Genomic DNA, 21,056 nt, shown 5'->3' on the forward strand with positions numbered 1-21,056 from the left:
TGGTCACTTTGGGCTGATCATTTGGCTGGTTTAATAATGCCATTAATTATGTCACTAGTGATAAAAGAAACTGTTTTCCTTTTCCCCTTGGGACAAAATGTAAAAGAGGATAGAATAGAGTTCGTACCTAAAATGCATCCTAGTCACACTTCACTTACCAAACTTGTTCTTTTGTTTCAGTTTTTTGGTGGTCAGAAACAAGAATTTGTTTCGGGCTTTTTTTTTTTTTCAATTTTAAAAAATAAAAACTCATTTAATAAAAGATTGTTTGTATTGGGACTTTTGAAAAGTGGATATGTTATCCTATTTAAAAGAGAGAAAATTACAAGCAGCATTGAATGAAAATAATAAAAAGAAAGGTGTTAGTGTGTTACTAACTCATTTTTTGACACACTTCTTTTAATCCTATTTTAGTGGTCAATTTTTTAAATTTCTTTTATAAAATCAATGTAATTATTCATACATGCAATATTTAATGTTACCAATACACCGTAAAAAAATATTACCAATGCATTTCAATTATTCCTTAAAAAAAGCGTATTTATTGATTATTGAGTGTATTGCATATTACAAGAAGTAAATGATATATTAACATGGCATTGGTCTTAATAAAATAGAGTTCGGATTTCTTAATTAAGTATGGATAAAAAAACGTAACTAGAAAAGACCTCAATAAAAATAATTAATCAGATTTTTTGACTGAGATTATCGATAAATATTTTATACATTTATTATGATAAAAAAATAAAGGAAAGTTTTTAGAATCAAATCAACCGTGAGGTTTGGTTAGTTAAATTAAGAATAAGTCATATAATAGTTTGGATAACTCAAAAATTCAGTGGAGAAAAAAACAACAACAATGATTTTCTGTTTTTTTTTTCTCTATTTTTTAACTTTTATTTTGAAGCATTTTTTTAATAAGTAAAAACTCGTATAAGTACCTTAAACAAAAATAATTCTGATTGAAAATATTTACTATATGATAGAAATAACTGTTAATGGATTTTGTTTCGCATAAAAGTCAAATCTTAAGAGAAATAATATGTATTGTCTATGTGCCAAAAAAATACTATGTATTATCTGAAGTGACCATTTACTAGTCATTTAACAATAGTTTAAACATTATTTGCTGTATCTCGATGACAGAAAAATATATTTTCCAAGACAAATAATATAAACATGCATTTGGGTTGTTTAAATAAATATTAAAGTAATATTTTAATGCTTAAAATAACATTTTCTCCAATCTTTGTCGGTGACATCCGATGCTGAAGCCAATAGAACTTATATAGCAATGCATGAATCACATGGTATGATTCAGATAAAAAGTCAACGCATTTGTGTGAAATTACGAGTGAGATGCGCACGATATATTTTTTCTATATTACTTTCTGAAATGGAGATAGATGCGCATGAATCTTTGTTTTTTTTTCTGTAAAAAAAAGTGTAATTGTTTTTTAGTTGGACATTATAATGCCGATTTTCAACGTAAATTGAGTTTTAATTAATTTTTCAAAGTGTGATTGTTCTTTAGGTTGGGCACTATAATGTCAATTTACGGTGTAAATTGAGTTTCAATTAACTTTTCAACACTAACCTTGATAGGGCTTCTGCAAAATAATAATAAAAATGATAGTGCTTAAGGTCAGACCACCACTAAAATGATACCTAAAAATTTACTCTATTATATTATATTAGTTATTAAATAATTTTAATATAAATTATTAGTATAACATTTTATATTAACATGTTAATATCTAAATATATTTTCTTATGACCTTATTATTTAATAACTAATATAAAATAATAAATATCAATGTGTCAACTCATAATATGACAATAAAGTCAATTTAAAATAAATATATGCTAAATATGCATGACGATGAATTTCATTATAATAGTTATCAGCACTTTCTTGACCGCATATTTTAAAGGGAATGCAAGTGCACATACCATACCTTTATTTAGGCGAATCTTCCTCTAAAGCATTTTGGATGGTGGGTTTTGAATTAGTTAGCACTATCAAAAGAACACGTGGCGCCAATAGTTACGCATGCAACTGCTTTCTTCTCCCTGAAAAAAAAAATCTGGAAGGGGAACCATTCATTTCACCTAAAAAGAAATTATGTGCTGTCTGTGACTCTGCAACCAACCTCGTTCACATAGCCAATGACAGCAAAGCTTGACGTATTTTAATAATACAAAATGACCGTTACACTACAAGGTCCAAAAGACCGTCTTCCTAGCGGCACAATGATCCAAGATGCTCAAAATTAGCCTAGGATGTCCTCAGCCATGCACTTGCATAGTTCGTTCTTCAACATGTCCATGCCTGTGTGACACGAAGTGGAAACAGAACAGGCAATTCGTCTTTGTAGATCTTTAAAATCCATAGCCAATTTTTCATCCCAACTGCAGTTTTCTCTGAGGACAAAAAATAATGTCATCAAAAGAAACTTCATGATTTCTTTCCGCAAATACAGAAATACTAGTAACTAATTAAGGCCTTCACCTGTCGTCAAGATCGATCTTGCCCATATTTTCCATCATATCATCAAAGATATCTTTGAGATTTTCAAGAACTTCCAGCTCATTTTCCAAGCTTCCTTGCAACTGTAAAAGAAAGATTCTATATATTAAAAAGGTGAATCACTGACGAACAACGCAATATGTAAACTATATTATAGGAAGAATAATGTATTGGGTGCATGTTTCTTATTAAACTTTCTACTTTTTATTATCTTTTTACAAATCTTTTTATTCTTTACAAATAAAATATTAAATGAAAAAATAAATACACTCTATGTTTTAAAATGTAAAATGGGTTTTCAATATTTTCTATATTTAACTAGTACAAAGTTTAGGAAAAATGTGTTATAGGAATATTTAAAATTAATCTTGCAGGAATATTGACTCTAGTAAGGAGTAAAGGGATATGTAATGTTTTCGTTCTCTCTGAGGTCAAACTATACATTGCATAAAATACTTCTAGTAAAATTAAGTTTTGGGAACAGGATAGGATGGGAAGGAGAAAGAACAGTACAAAAGTCTTTGTTCTTAGCATGGGACTTCGAGATCTCCTAAGATGGTCCAATAATGGAGAGGGAAGGCCATAATTGAATATCCTGTGATCCTTGGAGAGCCAAGTACCACGCACCATGTGAGTCGTCCAGTTGGACACAGGTATATCCTCATTAGAATCAACGTCAGAACCGTCAATGTCTGCAAAAGACAATTAGTTAGAATATCAATCTGACAGACAGGACTAGCTCAGCAAACTTGCAACAAAAGGCGCAATAAATTCATAAGGGTGTTACTCTAGACGTGTATGGACAGGAGGGAATGGAGTGATACATTACCTAACGGAATAACATCATACGAGTTGTCTCCTTGTGGTAAGAAACCATAAAAGGTAATTAGATGAGAGCTGGAGAAGTTCCCGTAGCTTAAGCAGCATTCTTCTCCAGATCTGCATGGTCTTGATAGACAAAATTTCAGGGAATTTGTTGCGGGATCCACTTTGCCATAGTGCATAACATGTGGGCATAGCTGTTGTCAGGGTCCAAAAGAGAAATAAAAAATTAGTACGTGTCAAACGCTGCTATGCAAAATCTGGGTATTTCTTAAATTACAAAAGTGAATTGCGTGTAATCAATACATGTTATGAACCGAAGTAAATAATTGTCAAACATCAGATATCACAAAACTGCCAGGTAGAAAATAACATTGTATTGTAGAGCTCACCAATCATGGGTATCATCAACTTGCAGTTATAATCTAAAATCTACAAGAAGTTTCAACCATGTTCCAGAAGAATATGCTATTCTCAATAACGTAATTTACAGCCCTTGTATTTTCAAATTCCATTACCTTTAGTTTCCTTATTGAATTCAGTGATCAATGCATAATATTTGAAGATCATAAACTGCTATCTAAATATGCAAAAGGGAAGGGAGAAGCGAGAGAAAATTTGAGAAAGGGAGAATATACATACTGAATGATTGAGAAAGCCAGCAAGAGGGATCAAGCATGTTCTTAGCTTTCCATCAGAATACATGATCTTCATGCTATTAGAGTACCAAAGTTCACAAGCCCATAAAAATTTCTCCCATGTGTACAGCTCTGGTGGAAATATATCAGGAAAATTATTGCACAGAGCAGGGAACAACTCATCATATTGAGCATGCAAGTGCTGCCACAAAAAGAAAGAACAAAGAAAATTGTCAATCTTTTCATGCGGGCAACTTTCAACAGTATATAGTTAACAAGAAATAAACATGTGCACCAAGAAGAGAATAATATCATTTCATTTCATAGTGATTAAAATTTCATGAAAGAATAAAGGATAAAAAGGCTGCTAGATCTGATTTTAGGGTAAATTGCATTCCCTCAAGATATGTGCGAAAATGAGGGAAGGAAAGAGAGGACAAATTTTTATTTTTAAAATAAAAAAGAAAATGATAGATTTGCATAAATTTAATGCCCTAATCTTTAATTTTTATTTAACTCTCTTCAGTTAAAATAAAATAAAATTGTCCTCCCCCTTTTTCCCCTTCAAAACACACTCTCCAACATACCCTTAAATGGCATTACCCATCCCTCTATTTTGAAAAATTACACTCATCACTTGAGCAATTAATATGTGCTACACTTGGTCAATTTTGATGTGAACAAGCCTCTTAAGAACAGTTTTTCTCTCTTTGTGATTCTTGGCATCAACGGCAGCTAGTTTGAAGCTTCACTGTTGACTTTGAAATTTTAGAAGATGAAATGAAGATCAAGGATGAAGCCCCAAAACTGATAGTAAGAGTGTTCAAATTTTTATTTCATCTTTTTCTAGTTCCACAACTATTCAAAGTTATTTTGCATGCAAAGCAATATACTACCAGTAATACAAGTAGTAGTAGGTTAATCACTTAAAAGGATGTTTACGACTACAATTATAGAGGGAAAATAAAAGGAGGGCAAGTTTTTTTTTTATATTGAGAATTATTTGATATTTTATAAAAGTAAACAAAAGATTAGGAAATTAAGTTTATGTTAATTAATCATTTTATTGCTTTCATTTATATAAAATGAATTAGAGAATATTTATTAGAAAATAAAATTTTGTCCTCCCTTCCCTTTCCCTCCAAAACTTAACCCCCAAATATAACCTAAATGATCCCTCATTTTAACAAGCTATATTATCTGGGTAAGTTCCAATTATGGCTCATATTAATTTGAATTTAATATCATCCTTAACATTAATGTGATCAACAACTTAAATCCTGAATAAACTAATAAGTGTAGTTCAGTAGTTTCAATACACCTCAAAGGAGGGAAAAACCTTCAATCTAAAAACAAGCTGATCAATAAAGAGGTCATAACCTTGGAACAATTGATTACCTGTCTTGCTTGCATTATCTCTTCCAACAGCAAGGTTCCATCTAACATTGTAATTGCTTGAATGCTGAAACTCAAACCTGCAAAGTACAATATCATAGCTATAAGGAAAAACTGGGGAAAGAAATTATAAAATTTGCAGTGGATAATGATATTCATACAAATATGCTATAATATTAATGTTACAACTTACATCTTTATTTACCTAGAATTAGCCTAGGTATCTGATTACAACCTTGCTTTTCATCGTATCATTTAGCGCATTCAGTGGTTGCAAAACAATCTCACAATTTTAACAAAACCCCACAATAGAGCCCAAAAAGGAAAAGTAATTAACAAACTGTTCATCAAATTCATTTAATGTGATTGAAGCCTATCAATAACTATATTTCCAATGTAAGAATATTAACTCGAAGAACATGCCAAACAATCAGATCTCTAGAAGAAAGACCAGCTAGTCAATAGATAGCATATCATCTAATACAAATCTCAATCTCATTATGCCCTTTAACTTTTACCCGCAAATGTTGAATATAATTTGTATATCTTTGCTGGTTAAAACTTCCTTCACCTTATAATGAAGTTAGCATTTCATCACCCAACTGAGCTTTCTATACTATTAACCATGAATCCATGATGCTTTTAATCTTAACAGAGTTTCAATAACGACATTGTAACGTAATTGATTATCATCTATGTGAACTTTTTCCTCTATCAAATAAAGCAAGCAAAAGTAAAACCACCATATTAGCCCTTTCGACATAAACAAGCTAAAAGGATAAGAAAACTAGGAAGTGTTTCCCTCTTGATACCAATAAATAGCCAAGCACCTGTAGAGCTGGACTCCGATGGGGTTTTGAAGAGGTTAAATAGGTAAGCAGCTATTAAAAATAGAGATCAATAAAAAAGGGACAAAAGTAACAGACCTAGAGCTAAAGGAGTCTATGCCTCATGAAAAAAAAAAAATAGAAGGGACACCTACTCATAAAGGTATCTCACTCTTAAAAAGTTATTACTCAAAACTTCCATATGGTTGATACCAAATCTGACAATAGATAAATTCAAGATAAAAACTGAGTAGTCAGTAGACACCCTATAAAACTTATATAACTGGACATCCATTGAATTGTTAGAGTTACTTGTTTACAGGTACTGTTCAAAGCCATAGAAAAGCACCTGTAAGTGTTTTAAGCATAATAACAATGACTTGCAATTTACGGGATCTGTACAAAATTTATATCTATGTATGTGTATAAAGCATGTCATGGTAAAGTAAGATTACCTGTATTAAATTTTTCTGGGAGTGTGTCAAAGTAAATTTTGAATTTTGAATCACAGTTGTACTTTTCTTTCATACTCCATAATAGCAATATTGTCTCAGATGATATGCCATCAATCTCTTTTAAGACACCATACTGTATTGGATAAAAGCACTTATCAGTTATGAAGAACATAATGGTTTGGTGAACATATGACATTTCTCCCTTTCTGTTTATTTTAAGAAATAATGTCACCTACAATGGATGTGCATATCCTTATCAAATAAGAGGGATCCATGAACAACTATATTGTAAGCCTTCCCAACAGTGAGAGAGAGAGAGAGAGAGAGTGCTCCCATTAAGGATGGTCACGATAACTAACATCCTACATGAACTTTTTTTGCAAAGGAGATAAAATGCAGGCATAAAATATGTATTTATATTCAACTCTGAGATAATATGGTACCATTTTGAATGCAAAGGATAATTTATTATTGTTCAATGGTGGTTTGCAACCAATGGCAATTAGTCTATCATAGGTTTCTTAAAGAAGTTTTTAAATAAACTATCTTTACTTTTTTCAACAAGGAAATATACCATATCGGTTTCATGCACAAGCTCTTCGGAAATGATAATGGACACGGGAATTTCCAAAGCAATGTCTCCAACTTTTAGATCTTTCCTTGCTATTGCACCCCGACTGGCTCCTTCAATATCTGTGTAGATTAAGGGGGAAAGAAATTTGTATTATGTGTATTAAAAGAAAGCTAATACCTGTGCAAAAGAAAGAAAATCATCCTGTAGAAACCACTGAATCAGAAAGCAACTAAAACACAAAGAAAATCACGGTGAAACTTACAAGCTATTTTTAACTGTGTCATTAAACCATTGCTTTCACCCCATTCTAGCAGGCGTTCTTCTTGGTCACAACTGTGGTTTTTTTCAACTACTCCCTTCACACTGTTTTTGTCCCCAAAATCAGAAATTAAATCAAGAATTGTTTGGCGTAACCCTTGCAAGATATTTGTATGCAGATGTGTACAAGTAGAAAGTGATATGTCAGTGAGCAAAACAATTGAATTGAGAGCCTCCAGCTCATTCCTGGGACTGTAAGACTCCATTGACGTGCATACATCATCTTCAGCAAAATAAAGTTCCAGCTGCAGCTCAGTAAATAAGTGAAGTTAGCATCCCAAAAGTGAAAAAGGGGAGTAGAAAAAGACAAAAAAAATACGGTGTAATGCATTTCCGTTTTTCTCATTAAATAGATCTAGAAGATAACCAGATTATGTAAAGATGTGTGAGAAATCCCAAGACTATGACAATCCCTTAACTCTAATCTGTCCTTAGATTGATAGTGAGTAACTCAGTATACATTACAGAATACAGAGAGTAAAACAGGAAGTAACCTCATTTAATTGTACGATTCGTGCAATCTGAAGTAAGACCTCCACAGTAGCATTCATCCAGCCAGGTTTTGAAGAGCTCTTGAGGTATATCCGTTCTTTGGGACTAAAGCCCTTACTTTGTAGTAATTTCTGATAAAATGATGCAGAACAGTCAGTAAGTAGAAATGGCTTAGGACTCAGAAAAGATAAACCACAGGCAGATATTAGCATAGCTTAATCATTGTGCAATTACTTAAAATTTACATATTATGATAACATAAAAGGGAGTAGTTTGCTGCAGCTTGTCACCTAATTTTTGTCATATTTGAAACTCCTCAACGAAAAACAAAAAAGTAAAACTTAACACTTAAGACCTTGATTGTCTTATTTTACCTTCTTTTTGTCAAAGAAAGGATCTCTTTCAGATAATTCAAGAACAATTGAACACTCCTCATCAGTATCCATGACTGCAGCTGCAGTGAATAGTTTGAAGTCAAACACTAATCACGAGTAAAATATATAATGGCAATAATTATTGGAAACCTAACCAGAAATTCCTCATGGACACTTATAAATCAGTCACTATTTATCATTGAAACGCTAGAACACGAAATCCAGAACTTAATCACTTACGCTTTCTACCTAATTTGCAATCCAACATATTCTTCTATAGTTACTTTTCTCCTCGTTTATATACTTTAGATTCATTAACATTTCAATATAAGCCTGATTAACTGAAATAATAGTAGGAAAAAAATACTAAAATATGAAAGAAAAAAGCAATAGAATGAGAACAAAAGAATTAAAATATCACATTCTTATTCATATCTGCGAGAAGCGAAGATAAAAATGAATGTCAGAAACTTTGCTAGTAATGCACTCGTTCGAATCGTACCAAATAATGACTGCGAAATTTCTTCGATCACTTGCAAAATCTCAGCAACGAAACAAGCACAGGTTTAAATTAGAATCCAGGCTAGAAATTATCACAGCACGATATGCTCCAAAAGAAACTGCGATTGCTTCGGAGAACAGTGCGAGGTTCACATCGTCGTTCTCTCCCAACGAAACGAGTAAGAGGGAATTTGAGCGGCAAAAAAAGAGAAAGAGCTAGTGTAGTGAGGCGCAAAATGTAGCCAGTTCGGTTCGAAGATTTGCCCTCGCGTCTTCAAAAATTGTTTGATCCAACGGTATTGCTGTCATACCTTTTCAATACGGATCGTTGGATCAGTGAGATCACAGTAGTTTAAGATAGGGACATAGCACCAGAATAAAACTCCTCAACGATGATCCGTTATGTTCACGGGCTGATGGGCCTGTCTAGTAGCCCACCTTTTGCTGGGTCATTTTGAGGAGGCACTTGTTGCACTATTATATTTTTGTTGCACCACTATTTTTTTTTAAATTTTAATATAATATAAAAATTAAATGTTTGAATATTACTTTAAAAAAAATTGAAATTTTCACTCCAGAATGTAAAACTAATTTTCTGGAATTAAATTATGGAAGTGAAGATAGAAATTATTATAATAATGACAAAATTACAATATTTAAATAAATACACGCAATTCGATCATTAATTTTCGTTCTTATACAAATAGGATGAAAATTGCATTAGTTACAATAGAGCAACTGATCAGGATTAAAAATAGAGACAAGTTAAGATGAGCGTTTTTATGACAAAGATGAAGAGACAGATTATAACATGAGCTGATAAATGTCTTTTGAAGAAGCTGTAGGGACATGTCTTTTTTTTCATGCGGATCGAACCCTCTTGCTTTTAGAACGTGTCCCTATGGTTTTACAGAAACATTTCTTTTTTCTTCTAGGGAGTTAATAATTTTTAAGATGTTGATTGTTAATTTGAATGGACTTCAATAAGTTATTTTGTAGTTTTACGATTAAATTATTAATGTAATTCTAGGTAATATATGAACATTAGTCAGAGTGAAACTAATTTTAAATTTTTTATATAAAATTTTGGATTTAAATATTATAAACAAAATAAAATAAAATTGGAATCACCCTTACTTAATGGGAGACTTACTAAATGTCATTATTCATGTTCTCCTATAAATATTAGTTATCAACAAATTAATACACATTTGATTATAGTTATATAACAAATATTTTAACTATATGACTTTAAAATATTGAAATTAAAGTGAATGAGTCTAACTGTGATTCTTGTATAACTTTAATTTCATGGTGAATTTCACGAGCCAAACAAATATTTAGAATTTTATTTAGAGTTTTGTCTCTGATCCACACATCACAACATCATTATGCCTTTGAACTTTGTTGCCTTTGTCTCGTTTCTTTGCGTTTTTTTATTTAGGTTACATCTTGTTCATTTTGATCATTTTTAGTTGTTTTCAATTTAGAATTAATATAATACTAGTACTAGAAATCAAGTACGAAGACCTCAAAGATGAAAACAAGCACCTCTATGCTCTTTTCTCTGGGCGCCACCACCACCACCTTTGTCACTTTGTAACTTCTGGAGCTGTTCTCTACATGGGGTGATGAACTGATGGTAATTCACTAATTCTAGTGGTGGAGGAGTTCACACCGTGTGCATGTGTTCAGTGCAACAGTTTCATGGTCGAGACGTTCAAGATGCAAAAGTAGACCCAAAAATGGTTATCTCAAAGGGTCGGTAAACAATAAAATAACTAAAATTTGACTTTTATGTTTATCAACACTTGTTATTAGTTTTTAGGGTTAATTATAAATTTTATTACTCAATTTTTATTATTTTGTAAATTTTATTATTTAAGTTTGTTTTTTTAACCTTATTATCTAAGTTTTTAATTTTTGTGTATTTTTATCACAGTTGACGATTATAAAAAGAAAGTTAAAGAAAAAAACAAAACAATGTCATTTGTTACCAATATAATGGTCAAATATGCAAAAATGAAAAAATTTAATGCTAAAATTGGTGAAATATTAAAAGTTGAATGGTAAAATTTACGAAAAAATTTGATAGTAAAATTTGAAAAAAAAAATGAAAATTAAGTGATAAAATCCACCAAAAAAAATTTAAGTGATAAAATTTACAAAATGATGAAAATAAAGTGGTAAAATTTACCATTAAGCCTAACTTTTAAAATAAAAAAGATCACACACGTTGAAGAAAAAAATTGTCACATATCACTTTTTTTCAATAAAAAAATTCTCAATTTTACTTTATACCTCATTTTTTGACATAATAACATCGTAGCTTTTAAAAAAATTTAAAATAGAAGAAGGAAAGCCTCTCTATTTTAGTTTGCTTTAGCACAAAGTATTTTTTGTCTAACTTCACATTTTAAGGAAAGAAAAAGAAATTAAAAAAAAAACTTTTTTTAGAAGAAGTTAAAAAAACTTAATCACATGCTATCTTAATAAAATTGTTTCTTATGATCGAGAGGTCCAAGTTTGTTTTGCATTGATTGTGTGTAGAGAAATAGTAACTTTATTATTAAATAATCTTTCTAGTAAGAAAACAATGGGTATATGTTTTCAGTGAAATCCACATACATTTAACCTAATATGATAAGAGTAGGTTAGAAATAAAGTATTTGAAGATGTTTTTGTGAAAATCAATTTTTTTTGTTGGTTCATTTTTTTCATGCAAAATTAAACTTATTCGAAATTTTCACACAAAACTAGTTCCATTCAAATAGTTATATCAATTTTTTTTTCTGTTGAAATACATATATTCTATAGAATAAAATTAACAATGAGATGTCCAACTAAAAATGGTCTTTTAGACTTTTTTTATAAAAAAAGTTATCAATAAAATCATTAGATACTTTACATTTATAACATGTTAAAAAATAATACTAATAATTCTTTAGTGTAAATAAGTTTTTTGAAACTATAAAATTAATAAAATCACATCTAAGATCAATAATTATATATATAAAGAACAAATAAATTAATTAGTTTATTATCAGTTAAAAATATAGTTTCATATATATTAAACAAAATTAATTACATGAATTTAATAAAAAAAATCATATTCTAAACAAAGATAAATTTAAAATAAGATAACTTTTTTTTATTAATTTTAAAAAGTCCCACTTTGAAATTCGTCTTAAGCTTGAATCAATTTTGGACCGGCCATGTGTTACACGTCGCCTCTGTATATAGGAATCAAATGAGAAGTTATATCGGATTCAACTTCAAAAATTATACAACATGCATGTGGAATATGCTTCGTGAGCAACCAAGCTCGTTACAATGTTGCATTTTATTCTTGGTCTTTATTTTCCTCGGGTCAAGGTAGACATAGAACAAAAGAAATTGTGTTTCCATCGTTCAAAGGTTCTATATATTGTTGAATCCATATATACGGCTCCCTTTTCCCAAATCTTGGGACCCCTTGGAGGAGGGCTTCTTGGCTAAAAAATGGATATAATATTTTAGATTAGAAACTTTACACATGAGAGAATACACTAATGGAGAAGTTCTTAAGTTTGTCAATAATTGAAGAAATTTCAATAATTTTTATTATATGTGAAGGAGATCTCGTGCAATAGAAAATCTTCAAATAAAAATAATTATAATAAGCAATAAATATCATCAATTTATATAGCATTGTTACAATCCTCTAAATTCATTATTGTATCGCTTATTTTTTATATTAAAAAGTTTTTTATAGATAAATATCAGTAATCAGGCTAATAAAGTGATTGAAATTTAATTAGAAAATTTAATACAGTTGATTGAATAATATGCATAAATATTATAAACTTTCTGATTTTAAGTTCAACTCACACAGATAAAAAATATAAATCGAAATTCATCACCTCTTTATCACTCCGATCCTTGTATCCCTCACCCAACCACCGATCACCTTATTACTCTCTATATTAAAAAAGATTTTAGTTAACGAAGTGTTAAAGTAATAATAAAATAACATTTATTATTATTTTTAATTAATCAAAGTTGTTCAAAAATAAAGATGTAAATATCAAATAATTTTAATAAGATTAAATTAAGATCAATGTTATATTCAAATCAATTTCAACCTTTGTTTTATATAAATAATATGTCAGATAATATTTTGTCTAAAAAACGATTCAAAGCAAACCACAAAGGCACAAACACTCGCATTATAGATTATTTTCAGAAGTCATATGGCAAACTACATTACACGCCAAAACTTCCAGTCCTTTTAGCTGATGAATCCTTTCTTTTGGCAGCTTGCCATTATTTGTAAATGCCAGCCATGCATCGTTCATTTTCCGTATATATCTTTTTTCCATTCAAATTTTCATTTTATACTTTTATCATTGGACAAAATGTTCACCATTCAATTCATGCATTGCTCCCAAAAGTAGATTATGGGTATCTGATTCTTTGTACTAGGAACGAATTGAAAGCGATAAATCCATCCAACGGTTGCAATGAAAAACAAATTCCACCCTTAATGTACGGTGTGCGATAGTAAAACAAGCAAGTAAGGACCCTCACCTGTTCTGATTCTGTGGAGTTTTATGGAATCAAGTATTTTGATTCTAGTCACTTGATTTGGTTTTCTACATATATAGAGTTAGTGGCTACCATTTCTTTTAAGGCAAATAAATAGAAGAAGAATGTAGCATATTCCGGTTTAAACGAGTTACATGAAGAATAAGGATCATCATTTCTTAATCTTGTAGGAGAACAGAATAAAGTAATTCGATAATTCAACATTGTAACAGATTATTCAAAATTCACGGATTGCATTATTTGGTCCAAGATTCAGCTAAAATCTTAATCTTAATCCTATCTGAAAGTAACATTGACATTGTTGTTGTATGTAAATAAGTTGGCTCCGTTGAAATTATTCGGACTTTTTGTATTGAAGGGAAGAAAGGTACGGCAAAATGGTAGGACAATTTTGTTGGGTTAGCAAAAAAAGCCAAAACCACATCACATCCATTCTACTTGGTTTTGGTGGGGCATCTTATATGGCTCAATGGGGAACCATTAGAATAAAAATCTTTGCATTGATCTCCAAGCAAGAAAATGACACAAAGACGCTGAGAAAGATAGAGAGTAAATGCAAAAAGGACTTGTTAGCGCAGCGCAGCGTCCTTATTTTGTTTGTAATGTTATTTCATTTCATTAGCAATCGACAGCAACAAAAGTAATATTGTGCAGCCTCTCTCTATATAATGTGTGTGTTTTACTTGTATACGTGTGAACGTGTTTTCTTCACCGTACGTGAAAAGTGTTGCACGTGTTATTGCTGTTTTTAAAGTACTTTGTAGTGATGTAATTTTGTATTCAAAGGAAGACCAATGATCAGTTGCACTCAATAATTAATTCCAATTACTAGGAAAAATTCAGGCCGCAGAAACAGGCATAAATGTCATTGTTTTTCCTTGTGTATTTCTATATATCTGGCACAACTTTTTCTGTTTTAAAATTTAGAAAATAAAATGAAATTGAGGAGGAACAAGAAGAGGTTAAGGTCTTTTGGGATGAATATATTTTTTCATACACTTTTAATATGAAAATTTCTACCTTGTAGCTCAATTAGGAATTAATCTAAACACTGTTTTTAAAATAATTATTGTAAAATTAATATTCTTATCATATATAATAACTTATTATCTAAAACACTTTTAGTATATAAGATATCAATCTTTGACGATGAATCTGGACAATCTGATCGAGCTTTTTCATCTTTGAAAGTTGAAAATGAAAGTAAAATATGAACATTCTACCGTTTTGAATTGTTCTCCTTGAGTCAATTTATTCATGCCCGCTAAGTAAAGAATATTGTATGTTGTTAGGTTGAAGAAAATTCGCCGCCACATACACCATAGATTTGTGAGTTGTGACGATGGTTAGAAAGGTTCCTTCTTCCCAATAAAAACAATTTCGTTTGTATATTTTTAAAATAATTTACACGCATTACGCATAAATATGTAGCGATTAAACTTGTATATATAAAAATAATTGGTGTTAACTTATCTGTTCATAAAATAAATCGAATGATGAATTAAATATACGAGAAAACTGTTGTTTATTTTTTTTATTAAACCCACGAAATCAAAGTTTTCTCAAGAGCTTTATGTTGATTAAGAAAATAATAAGTTTTCCGTTTTTTTTTTACTGAAATTTTTAAATTTATACTTGTCTTTACTTAAAATTAATACGCATTATGCTATAATTCATTTTAATGTAAATGCGTTTTTCAATGGTTTATCTACAGCTTTAATTCATTTTCAAATTATTGACAGACAATTTTAAATTATTACTATCAACTTTGGGATTTTAGAAGATGAATAAAGAATTTGAGTGGAATTCTAAAGTTAATAAAATACGTGCTTAAATTCTATTTCATCTTCAAAAGTCCTAAAATTAATAATATATTATTTAAAATTAATTGTTAGTAACACAGTTCTAGAAATATTACAAATGTTTCCAAGAGGTTCAATAATGTTTGTTAACTATCGATAAGAGATTTATTTATATTAAACCAAAGTGAATACAGTTTTTTATTTAAAAAAGTGATGCATTATTTTTAGAATTAACGAGAGTAATAAAAAATGATAACACTTTGGTTTGAGTGGTACTCGGTCCCATCTTAAATTTTAGCCTTGTAAAAGAAAAAAAAAACATGATTGTAAGAATAAAATTTCACTAAAAATGATTGTTAATAAATATCTGTTACCAATAACTTAATTAAAAAATAACAAAACAATCCTTTTATAAAAATATATATTATCTTCAGTAGTATAACTCCAAATGGATTCTTTTTTCACTTTTTGTTTACCTTTTAATACTACTTTAGATTTTTGTCAAACCAACTTTTAACTTTTAAGTTAATTAAAAGTAACTTATAAAGTATAGACTACTAATTACCAAATACACTCAAGAACGGTAACTATTCATATTTTGAAATGCTACCAAATTATGAATTTTTCATATTTTTTTCATCCAACTTTTTGAAATTCTACATATTTTGATAAATTTTCAAAATCATTTTCTTATCGTATGCCTAAAACGCTCGAAAAGAGCCCAATGTAGAGAATGCCAGCACGTGCTATATAAAGGTTCAAGAAGGTAAAAACTAAAAAGAATGAGTCAAGTAAAGGAGGAAATTCATTCTGAGGTGTGACTCTGAAAATCTATTGATTATTGAAGCATTTAACGTGTTCTAAGCAGAAACTACATAAATAATAATATTTTTATACAAGAAAGATAAAAAAGGAGTGTTTTCTATAAATTACATTAAAAAAAGTAAAAACTAATTTACATTAAATTTAAATCTTATTTTTAGCTGTAACTTAAAAGTAATTTTTAATATCTAAAAAACTCATGCCAAATGTTATTTGCAATTTTCCTCGTCTTACAAAGTTTTAATTATTCTAATAAATTATTTTATTAATTTAAAATTACTTCATCTTTTTTTTATGAAATTGTATCTATTGATACGCGTTTTTATTTCATTTGCATAAATAAAAGATAAGAAAGAATTTTTTATTCTAAAATGTTAAACATATTTTCACAAGATCAAAATCTTATTTTAAAAAAAACTAATTACTTATTAAAAGGAAAATATTAAATCTAATAAATGATGAATATTTTTTTTAAAAAATTATAAATTTTCCATTAATTGTATGTAAGAATGGAATATTAGATTTGTACCATTAAAAAACATTATTATTTATATTTTTTCTATTTTACTCCTAATTTAAACATAACATAAATGAAGAAAAAGTTGGATCTGAAATAAATTTATTGTATTTTTTTATTAATTTGGAGTGTTTGAAATTGTGATTCTAATATTTTTCTAATAATAATTTTAAAGGTACTTGTTTGTCACTTGTCGGCACTTACCACTTTCCCTTGAGCCAAACCCTTCTCTATAGCCTTTTGTTTTTGGTACATTCCCTTTTTCTTAAAGTACACAGCACTACTCTTAGCTTGACAACCTGATAGCCTTTACAACTCAATATCAAAATCAACAACCAAATATTGTCAACTTTTTCTCATTGCATGAGAAGACTTTCTAGTTGCTTTTGTGCCTCTCTACCTTCCTTTTACGAACACAAAATCTGGGTCTTCATCACTTGTTTTGTTTTCCACCCCATAGTTCCCAAAACACCCCCTCTAAATCTAATCCTATCCACCCGCACAGTTATTTTAAGTATTCCAATTTTTAATAAAAGGTTAACGGTATCAATCCAATCAAACACTGACACGTATGCCAAACTCGAATTAAAAATAAATAAATGAGCTTTTACGAGCATTCTATCAATCACAGTACACGACGAGCGCATGTTATTAGTAGAAATATGTATTATTTATATATGTAATAATTTTTTACAATATCTTCTGTAAATCTGTACTGTTTTTTTTCCTTAGTTATATACTCATTTATAAAATATTTTTTAGTTTCTTATTTCTCCATCCTATATAAAATATTATACAATCTTAACGTACAGCTAACATTTCTCTTGCCAGTAATCCCAGTTTTGTCTATTTTATAAGTAATTATTAGTAAAAAAAAATATCACTTTTGCACTAGACGTCTAGACAACAATTACGAATCTCATCTCAGTCACTACAATTTTAAACGGCAAGTTCAGACCAATAAAAAACACAAGTTTTCTGCTAGTGAAAACGTTACAGGTCCATTCTTTGCACTTTTGTGTATGCGTTGGTTTCTTTCTTTTTTTCCCTTTGCCGTGCGACTAGACTCTAGAGAGATATCAACTGTCTTCATAGCTTAAACTATACAGATGAATTTTCGTTGGGCATGACATTTCTTCACGTTATCTTACCTACATAGTTTCTAATTTGTGTTTGAGTGAGTATTTATAAATTTAATCTATGAAAGTAATTTTAAGTAATATTGAGTTTCAAATAAGTATTTTATATTTAAAAAATCATCTAAAAAATGATTTTCATGAATGATTCCAATATTGTAAATTGTAATACATTTGACCTCTTTTTCTCTCCTATTTCATCATATCAGGTTATCATAAAAAATACAATGCGCAATCCCAAATTTCAAAGCACATAAATGAAAAAAAAAATTGTTATTTTCAAAACAAAATTGAGCTTTCTCACTAACATCCAAACATATACTACATGCATATTTAGAAACCTGTTCGGCACCTTCCAAATTATTACAATTTACAAAAGAGTTGCTTTGAGCAAGGTATATTCAACATCCAGGAAAAGTTAACCAAACATAGCTTAAGTGGGTGTTTGTTTTAGTCCCCATTTATTTGGGGTGAAAGAGAATTGAAAAAAGAAAACAATTTACACTTTAAATTTTTTCATGTTAATTCATTTTTATTTCAGTCTATCAAGCTCTCTATTAAAGTAACTTATGGTGGATTTGCAGCACGAAGCCCAAAGTCACTTCATAATCATCGATTGCTTCCCCAATCCTAACAACCATCTAAACATGTACTTAGTTGAAGTCCTGAAGCCTATAGAAGTAACTTATGCGTTATTTTAACATGTGTAATGTCAAAATATTGATACACAGGCGTTTTAAACATTAAAGCAAACACACACCAACATTCAGTGTTCAACAAAACATTATTACTAAATTAATCCCAATTTTTCTGTCTGCAATTTGTGTCATCATCAATCTATCATAACCAATTTATATCATAAGTCATAACATTGCCATGATGATTATAACCAATTCAAAAACAAGTTTATAATTTGAATGTAAAAATAGGCATCGTCACAAATCGCTTAGAACAAGGATAATATGAAACCACAACCCGAATACTGTATGATTCAAATTGGTATTAGGTAATAGTCTTACTACCCTACTAATTACCGATATTCCCTACACGACCCATCAAGTCACCAACCTTTCCCATGCCATGTGCACCCAGGTGTTCACCAACATCTCAGCTGGCTCCCCAAGCATGTCAGGGTGTAAAGCCCTACCTAGAGTCAAAAACAAAATGTACTAAAGGGAACAAATCTTAAACTATATATATAATCACGATGCAAATAACTTTCCCTACATATCAAACAATAAAGGAGTCCATTATTCAAAACTAAAAGAGACACAAGTATGTGACATGTTTTTAAAATTAGAGGCCCCTAGCATCTTCTTCCCCTGTATCTCACAAGTCATAAAATATCCCCCCGTAAAAAAATTTGTTGATGATGATCGAGTACAACTACACTTGCATAGGATATTACACTGTATGTATTTCTCCATTCTCATTCTATTCTATTCTCCCTGTTCTTTCTTCACTGGACCGGGGAACAGAACAAACAAACATGTCTTAAACAACATTATTATCATTCGTCACTATATATTACTTGATCTTCTCTTCTTCTTCCTCCTCCTCCTTGCAATTGTCCTCAATCTCTGACTCCTGCTTAGGACTCTCACTGTCTAAAGCCCTCTTCTCTTGCTCTTCCTCCTCTTCAACCCCATTAGTCACCCTCAGAACTCCATTTTTTTCATTCATCTCCGCTCGCAGCTTCAAAGTCTCCAACAACTCCTCCACCGCCTTCTCTCTCTTGCGTCTGTTCTTGATCAAAACCTCGCTTATATCCGCCGGAGTCATCCGGGCCACGTCGACAACCTCCTCCAGCCGCTTCAAAATCGGCTCCTCAAGCTCACACTCTTCACACCCCAAGTAATTCTTCAGCAGAATCTTCAGCGCGGGGAAAGAACAGTAACTCATGAAGATATGCATATCCATTCTCCCACTCCGCAGCAGAGCAGGGTCAAGCTTCTCAATGTGGTTGGTAGTAAACACAAAAATCCTCTCACTTCCACAACAAGACCACAATCCATCAGTAAAATTCAACAACCCAGAAAGAGTAATATTGTTACCACCCTCCTCAGCACAACCACCGCCGCCACCGCGTATCTCCGAATCATAGTAACCTGTCGAAGCAGAAACGGAACTCGAGCTGTTATTGTTCTTTCTGTTGGTGAGATTGATAGAGCAGTCAATGTCTTCAATAACAATAATCGATTTGGAGCTGGTTTTCATGAGAAGCTTCCTGAGTTCAGAGTTGTTATGAACCTCAGTCAACTCCAAATCGTAAATATCATAGCCGAGAAAATTGGCCATAGCGGCAATCATGCTTGATTTACCAGTACCTGGAGGGCCATAGAGAAGGTAGCCTCTCTTCCAAGCCCTACCGGTTTTATGGTAAAAAGATTGCCCATTGGCGAAGTCCTGAAGATCCTCCATGATCTGCTTCTTCTTGTGAGGGTCCATGGCCAATGTGTCAAACGTGCTTGGGTGCTTGAAAGGCACAGATTCCCAAGGGTGGCCCCGCGAGTCCAGGGAGCCACCCCTGGAATTGGTGTAGAGGAGCCGATCCTGATTCTTCCTCCGAATGTCGCTGGCTTTCTCCATAATGTAATCCAAGTAGGAGTTTAGTATGAAGGACTTGTCCTTTTTTTTTATGCGGAGCGTGAAACCACGCTTCTCGTCGGGGAGTGGCCGCCACGAGAAGGTCTGGGCCTGCCGCTGGGTCACCACGTGCTCCCACAGCACGTTCACGCCGTTGAAGGTGTCCACGATGCTGTCATTGTTCGCGAGGCCGAAGGTGAACCCGGACGAGTTCACGGCGCGTGTGAGGCTCAGCCGGTTGCCGGTGATGGAGACGGAGGAGCTCAGGTACAGCTGGACGGCGTTGTAGAGCTCGTTGGTGTTCACACCGTCGATCTCCGTTATGTCGAAGTAGCAGTAGGTGGAGAAGCAGTGGAAGACCCGGTGGAAGAGCTTCACGGAAGCGAAGCGCAGCTCCGGTGGGAACACTGCTTGGAGGATGGTTTGGCAGAAGGCAAACACACCCAAAACTGAAGCCAACGAGGTCCAATATTCTCTCATTCTTTTGTTTTTTTTTTAAGTGGTTTTGGTTTGAGAAAGACAAGAAAAGAGAGAGAGATATGGTGCTTGGAAATGTTGTTGTAATTTAATGGGAAGGGGGTTGGCTGTATTTATAGAGAGTGAAGGGGCTTTGGAAGGGGAAGAGATTCAAGCGAGGGAAGCCGAATAAAGACTAATGGTATACAAATAATATTTCTTAT

At 31.4% G+C, this 21,056-nt stretch overlaps 2 protein-coding genes across 4 annotated transcripts; both read right to left on the bottom strand.

The window, feature by feature from the left end:
* Window positions 1–1,840: 1,840 nt before the first annotated feature.
* On the bottom strand, window positions 1,841–9,170 carry LOC100778605 (uncharacterized). 3 transcript variants are annotated; one of them, XR_003265262.2, is made up of 13 exons: window positions 8,928–9,170; window positions 8,426–8,505; window positions 8,054–8,182; window positions 7,504–7,804; window positions 7,242–7,360; window positions 6,668–6,800; window positions 5,389–5,465; window positions 3,995–4,192; window positions 3,360–3,549; window positions 3,044–3,222; window positions 2,513–2,613; window positions 2,154–2,424; window positions 1,841–2,073 (listed from the first exon to the last, which is right to left on the bottom strand). XR_003265262.2 is itself a non-coding variant. In XM_003550609.5 (12 exons), exons 2-12 carry the CDS (start codon window positions 8,495–8,497, stop codon window positions 2,274–2,276), a joined length of 1,650 nt encoding a protein of 549 aa, XP_003550657.1. In that variant the 5' UTR covers window positions 8,498–8,505; window positions 8,928–9,170; the 3' UTR covers window positions 2,089–2,273. The 3 variants fall into 3 exon arrangements, 1 of the variants encoding a protein (XP_003550657.1); XR_003265261.2 differs by having other exon boundaries at window positions 1,841–2,087; XM_003550609.5 differs by lacking the exon at window positions 1,841–2,073 and having other exon boundaries at window positions 2,089–2,424.
* A 9,790-nt stretch (window positions 9,171–18,960) lies between these two features.
* On the bottom strand, window positions 18,961–21,056 carry LOC100794195 (AAA-ATPase At5g57480). Its single transcript, XM_003549430.5, has one exon. The coding sequence runs from the start codon at window positions 20,854–20,856 to the stop codon at window positions 19,318–19,320; it is 1,539 nt and encodes a 512-aa protein (XP_003549478.1). The 5' UTR covers window positions 20,857–21,056; the 3' UTR covers window positions 18,961–19,317.

Source organism: Glycine max, chromosome 17 (assembly GCF_000004515.6).
Source record: "Glycine max cultivar Williams 82 chromosome 17, Glycine_max_v4.0, whole genome shotgun sequence".
Taxonomy (NCBI): Eukaryota; Viridiplantae; Streptophyta; class Magnoliopsida; order Fabales; family Fabaceae; genus Glycine; species Glycine max.

Bases quoted from the DNA above. Each gene is read 5' to 3' on its own strand.
- LOC100778605 (XM_003550609.5), bottom strand. From the start codon at position 8,497: ATGGATACTGATGAGGAGTGTTCAATTGTTCTTGAATTATCTGAAAGA. The intron at 8,183-8,425 runs GTAAAATAAGAC...TCATTTTATCAG, and splicing joins CTTTCTTTGACAAAAAGAAG to AAATTACTACAAAGTAAGGG. The intron at 5,466-6,667 runs GTAATCTTACTT...TGTACTTTGCAG, and splicing joins CCCAGAAAAATTTAATACAG to GTTTGAGTTTCAGCATTCAA.
- LOC100794195 (XM_003549430.5), bottom strand. From the start codon at position 20,856: ATGAGAGAATATTGGACCTCGTTGGCTTCAGTTTTGGGTGTGTTTGCC.